At 63.9% G+C, this 5,869-nt stretch overlaps 1 protein-coding gene and 1 long non-coding RNA gene across 2 annotated transcripts; one reads left to right on the top strand and one right to left on the bottom strand.

Moving 5' to 3' along the window:
- Positions 1-1,085: 1,085 nt before the first annotated feature.
- On the bottom strand, positions 1,086-1,638 carry LOC109255885 (uncharacterized). Its single transcript, XR_002075396.2, has 2 exons — positions 1,455-1,638; positions 1,086-1,168 (listed from the first exon to the last, which is right to left on the bottom strand). It is a non-coding gene; the product is annotated as an uncharacterized LOC109255885 (long non-coding RNA).
- Positions 1,639-2,443: 805 nt separating this feature from the next.
- ZNRF4 (zinc and ring finger 4) lies at positions 2,444-4,604 on the top strand. The gene is made up of 2 exons (XM_053898053.1): positions 2,444-2,486; positions 3,157-4,604. The coding sequence occupies exons 1-2, from the start codon at positions 2,444-2,446 to the stop codon at positions 4,506-4,508; spliced, it is 1,395 nt and encodes a 464-aa protein (XP_053754028.1). The 3' UTR covers positions 4,509-4,604.
- Positions 4,605-5,869: the final 1,265 nt, after the last annotated feature.

Genomic DNA, 5,869 nt, shown 5'->3' with positions numbered 1-5,869 from the left:
CGTCACGGCTGTATATCCGGCACCCAGCGCGTCGAAAGGAGCCAGGGACGCAGTGGCACGAAGGGAGACCCACACAGAGACAGAGGGCAGAGACGGAGACAGAGGGCAGGGTCGGACAGCGGAGGTACCGACACAGAGACAAAGGAGGAGGAAGAGGGGTAAGACAAAAAGAGCCGCCCCCCGGCTGGCGCAGAAACGGAAGGACGGAGAGGGAGGGCATCTGATAAAGGAAGCACCTTGGCAAGCACGTTGGCGGGGGGCGGGGGGCAGCTGGGAGTTCAGCCCAACTGGGTCCTCCAGGAGGTGATGTGGGATGCGCACCCCAGAGCCCTGGCATCTGAGAAGGGAGAGAGACGGGGTGTTCGGTCCCGGGTCCCCGGCCGCGCCCAGGGGTGTTCATTTGCTGGCACGTTCCAGGCCACCTGCACGTGAGCCAAGAAGGTTCCAGAAGCCAGAGGAGCCTCCAGAAGGAGGGCCGCGCGGCCGAGCCTTTGATCTTGGACTTCGGGTCTCCAGAACTTCGAAAACGTGAATCCCCGATGTCCTCGGCCGCCCGGTTTGCGGTTCTTTGTCATGGCAGGCCCGAGGGAGCCGAGACGCCCCGTCGTCACCCACCGCGGTCTTTGGCGAACCGCTTTCTCCGTCTCCCGCCCCCCCCCATCCTCGTCCGTCCGTTCCTTTATGGACCAAAACGTTCCCTAAATATCGGCTCTCCTGTCGTCTTTCTCTCAAAACTTCGTGAGAGTCACAGAAAGCGCAAATATCTTGCCACGGGGAGATGGGGTTTGCAAAATACAAAGACTCAGAAAACCAGATGAGGTTTGAAAATCCCAGCGGGGACAAGGACCTGTCCCTTAGGGAAATCAGTTGCTCGAGTGACGTGAAAGGCGGGGGCACCAAGGGACTTCGGGGAGGAATCCCAGGGGGAAGGGCTTCGGCAGGGGTAACGTCACTGAGCCCCAAGCACCTGCTGTCCTCTTCCTCACTCAGGGCTCCTGTCCCCTCTGAGTCCCTTCCCTGAGTGTCCGTCCCCTCCGTGGCTTCCCGGCCTCCCCGTCCCTCTCCAGCCAGCAGCCAGAGGCCTCTTGCAGAAACACAAATTGCTTTTTATTTCAGGAGCAATCAGTGAATTCGTTCCCATCGCACAAGAGCCAAGCAGTGCAGAAATCTAGAGAGTGGAAATGGAAAAGGCAATGTGGTCCTGCCCTCCCTCTCAGCCTTTCTGTGGCTCCCATCGTCCTCCGTGGCCTTGCCCACCCTCTCCTGTCCTTGGGTCAGACCCTGTTTCCAGACACGCAGCTCCCCTTCCCTCCCCCCGCCCCCGGTCCCTCCCTCCCTCTCCTTCCCTCCCTCCCTCTCCCCCAGTCTCTCCCTCCTCTCAAGACCTTCTTACTCTCTTCGCATTCCCAGCATGCTGTTCCCTGCCCTCTGACACCAAGTTCATGCTTACTCACCCTCCATTCTCCACGTGGTAACACCTCACCTTGTCGGGGACAAGGATTCCAGGGGCTATTCCTGTCCTAGGGCCGCTGTAACCTGTGCCACCCCCTGGGGCGGGGCTGGGGGAAGGTCCTCCAACAGCAGAAACCCGTCCTCAACCCACGTCGGTGTCGGCAGGACGAGCTCCTTCCCAGGGCTCACAGGGAGACTCTGTCCCCTGTCCTCCCCCCCCCCCCACCCACCCGGCTTCTGCCGTGGCCACCACGTCACTCCTGTGTCTGCTTCTGTTGCCACATGGCCTTCTGCCCGTGTGTCCCTGTCTCCTCCATTGCCGGCTGAGGGCCGTCCTGGGAGGCATGGGGCCGCCGAGAAGTCCCACAGAGGAAGTAGTCAGGCTGGCAAAGTGCCACGAGGGGACAGAATGCCCTTCCGGGCACCACAAGCAGCATTTGCAAGGCCCCAGAGGTCAAGGAATCACGATGCATTCGGAGCGTTGAAAAGCATCGGGCTTAAGAGATTGGCAGGGTCCTGACCGCCGTGAGTGGCCGGGGGGCGGCGGGGAGGGTGGGGGGACTTGTGGGCCACACAGAGGAGCCTGGACTTCATCTGGAGGGCACTGGGGGGCCACGGGGAGACCAGAGGCCTGGGATTTCAGACAGATCCCTGACTAGAAGGATTTCAAAGCAGAGGCAGGTCAGGTCCGGGAGAGGGAGGACGTGAGACCCAGAGCCGAGTGCTGATCGTGCTTTGTCTCCTTCACCGCTCACACCGTCCGTCTTACGGGATGGGTTCCTCATCGTTGTGCTCAGTTTCCAGACCTGGAACCGGGGGCCCAGAGAGGTCGAGTGATTTACCTGGCGTCACACAGCTTGTGAACGGCAGAACCGGCAATCCAGACCTGAGCAGGCTAGCCTAGCCCAGGAGGAGGCAGACTCGGGGTGGGGGGTTTGGGGGAGAAGGGGTGGGGGGGCCGGGAGACTGTCACCCAGGGCTCTGGCGGAGGATGGGGACACAGCTGGGGACCAGGCTGGGGAAGAGGCACCGAGGTGGGAGAATAAAGCTGGTGCAGGACTGAAGGCATACCAGGCAGTGGGTCAGGGACCCCCCCCTTCCTGGCAGCCCCCCCCCCCGCCCCTGGCACCCTTCTCCCCCACCCCCTCAATCAAATCTAGTTAAACTCTAAGGACCTATGAACTCAGACCTAAGTCCTGAGAAAGAGCCAGCCCCGGAGAAAGGGCCCTCTAGGCAGCGAGCACAGCCTGTGCAAAGGCCCTGGGGCAGGACCAGGCCTGGCGTGTTGTGGCGACAGTGAGGGGGCGCCTGTGGCTGGAGCAGAGGGAATAGAGGGGGAGAGAGGGAGGAAGTTGGGAATTTGGGTTTTAAGAACAGACCTCGTTGGGGGGAGGGTGTCGTGAACAAGTCTGGGTCCTTCTGGGTATCTGAAAAGGGGGCACCTTCCTGGGTGGGTCTCTGGGAGGCTGGGGAGATGATGCCGTAGAGGACGAGTGGTGAGTGCCGGGTCCGGGCCACCGGGGGCCGCTCTGTGGCACCCCTGAGCCTTACGGGCTCCAGGAACTGAGCATGCTCTGAACCTCCCACAGGTTTCCTCCGAGGCTGCTCGGGCCGCCGGCTCTGAGACCCAGGAGTTCTGTCCCGGCCACAGCCCTAGGCAACCGGGGGCTCCTGGGGACAGGATGTAACAGGACGATGTCACAGAGGCCAGCGGCACCTGGAACCCCGGGGGCCCCTGGCCTCGGTGTCATCCTCCAGCAAGGCCTCCGGGCGGGTCGACCGCTCCTGAGACCGGCCTTCGCAGACACGCCCGATGCACGCTGGGTGCCACCAGGAGCAGTTTCTGCCTGGGGCCGCCCGGGGCCAGGCTGCCCCGCTCACCCGCCTCTGAGCACCCCCTCCGAGCTCGCCTCCCTTCCACCCGGGCCACGGACGCCCTGGGAGGCCCTGGAGATGCCCGCAGGCCTCCCGTCTGCGGTCCCCGGCGGGACCTAGCTGCGCACAGCGGCCGGAGGAGGCGGAGGGGGGGCGGCCGTGGGGTGGCGGTCGCCCTGATCCTGCTGGCCCTGCTGGCGCCCTCGGGGGCGGTGGTGCGGGCCGTGCGGGCCGGCAACGCCAGCAGCCTGGACTTCGCGGACCCGCCGGCCCTGTGTGGGGTGCCCCTGGCCCCCGAGGGCGTGCGGGGCTACCTGACGGAGGCCGAGCCGGCCGACGCGTGCCGCCCCCTCGAGGGCCCGCGGCCCGGCAACGGCTCGCTGGGCGCCACCGCGCTGATCCGCCCATACGACTGCGCGTTCGACCTCAAGGCGCTGCGCGCGCAGCGGGCCGGCTTCGAGGCGGCCGTCGTGCGCAACGCGCGCTCCGACGAGCTGGTGCGCACGGCGCCCGGGTTCGAGGGGCCGCGACGCCAGATCGCCGTCCCCTCGGTGTTCGTGGGCGAGGCCGCCTCGCGGGACCTGCGGCTCATCGTGCGCCGCGACAGGTCGGCCCACGTCCTCCGGCTGCCCGACTACCCGCCGTGCCCCAGCCCGGACCGCCACCCCGTGCCGGCCGCGTCCTGGGTGCTGGGCCACGCCCTGGCCCTGCTCACGTCCGCCGTCTTCGTCCTGCGACGGCTGTGGGCCTGGCTGGGGGCCCGGGGGCCCCGGGAGCCGGCGGCCCAGACGCAGGCCCGCCGCAAGGCCCGGGTCCGCACCTTCACGCGGAGGAACGACCTGTGTGCCATCTGCCTGGACGAGTACGAGGAGGGCGACCGGCTCAAGATCCTGCCCTGCTCCCACACCTATCACTGCAAGTGCATCGACCCCTGGTTCGCCCAGGCCGCCCGCCGCTCCTGCCCCGTGTGCCAGCGCTCGCTGGCCGGCACGGAGGACGGCTCCGACTCCACCGTCGAGAGCTTGGGCGACGAGGACCCCTCGCTGCCCGGCCACCGGCCCCCGCTCTGGGCCGTCCAGGCCCGGCTGCGCTCGCGGAGGCTGCGGCTGCTGGCCCGAGCCAGCTCGCACGGCCGCGCCGAGGCCACTGCGCCCCCGGAGAGGCCCCCAGAGCCGCGGTGAGGCCCCGCGGCCCCTGGCCGACCCAGATCGGGGCAGGGAGGGTGGAAATGCGGAGTGTTTCTAGTCTAGAGAGAATAAAGTGGGTCTGAAAGCGGATTCTCGCCCTGGCTGCTGTGAGACCACCGGCTTCCGGCCCCTCCTGCCGCCCGTGTGGCCCATCCCAGCCGAGCCTGAGGCTGGGTCCTGGGGGCGGGGTGGGGGGAGTCGCCGTGTGGTCACCGACGGTGGCCCTGGGAAGCCCCGCGCCTGCGGTCCAATCCCGGGCACGCGGGCTGCTGACCCCCGGTTGGCTTATTCGTTACGCATTTCAACGTCCTGTGTGTGGGTGGGTTTGTTTTTTTTTTTTGTTTTTTTTTTTCCAAAATGTTTTACTTTGCACTGGTTTCAGGTTTCTGGAAGAGTGGCAGAGAGACTCCAGAGGGTTCCCACGTACCCCTCACACCTCTCACGTGGCCCGAGAAAGCACCGTGGGCACGTTATGCTGAACTCACGTCCAGCTTTTATCCGAATTTCCCCCCCCCTTGCAAAATTTCATGGTGGAGAATGTCGAACGCACCCAAGTAGAGAGATGGAATAATGACCCCCCCCCTCACCGTCCTGCCACAAACCCATTACTCAGATTCAGCCAGTGTCTGTCTAGGGCCGCTCTCAACTCCTGCGCCCTTCCGCTCACCCCCTCCCTTGTCATCTCGATGCCAATGCCAGATGGGTTTCATCTGGAAGCATGGGGTGTTTCGAAAGCAGCGGCTCTCAGAGGGGGTGGGGATTGGATTGATCCCAGGGTCATGGGCTCGAGCCCTGTGTCCAGCTCTGGACTTAAGGTTCTCTCTCTCTCTTTCTCCCTCTGCCCCTGTCTCCTGCTCGCGCACACTCTCCCTCTAAACTAATAATAATAATAATAATAAACCCCACGGACTTCAGTATCCTGTTCAAAATAATGATTCCCTAACAGCCTCAGACATCCATCCAGGAGACACACGGAAATGCGGACCCCGTGATGTGTGTTTCTTTGGGCTGTCTGGCTCAGGATCTACGTAAAATCTAGAGTCGTCGGTGGTCTCCTAGGTCTTTTTTTTTTTTTTTTTTTTTTGAAGATTTTATTTTTAAGCGGTCTCTACCCCCCACGTGGGGCTCGAACTCACAATCCCGAGATCGAGTCCCCGGCTCCACCAACAGAGCCCCGGTGGTGTTCTAAGTCTTAACGGACAGCTCCTCCCATTCTCCCCCCCCCCCCCCCCCCGCTTACTTTTGCTTTGCAATGTATTCGTTGAAGCCCTATGGGTCATATGTGGTGACGTCTCCAGCCGGGGTTTCGCCAAGCCTGTCCCTGGGGTGCCATTTAGCAGGTTTCTCTGTCCCCT

Source organism: Panthera pardus, unplaced genomic scaffold (assembly GCF_024362965.1).
Source record: "Panthera pardus isolate Hobbes unplaced genomic scaffold, ASM2436296v1 HiC_scaffold_8, whole genome shotgun sequence".
Lineage (NCBI taxonomy): Eukaryota > Metazoa > Chordata > Mammalia > Carnivora > Felidae > Panthera > Panthera pardus.
Note: the sequence above shows the minus strand (reverse complement) of the source record. Positions and strands in the feature narration are given on the sequence as shown.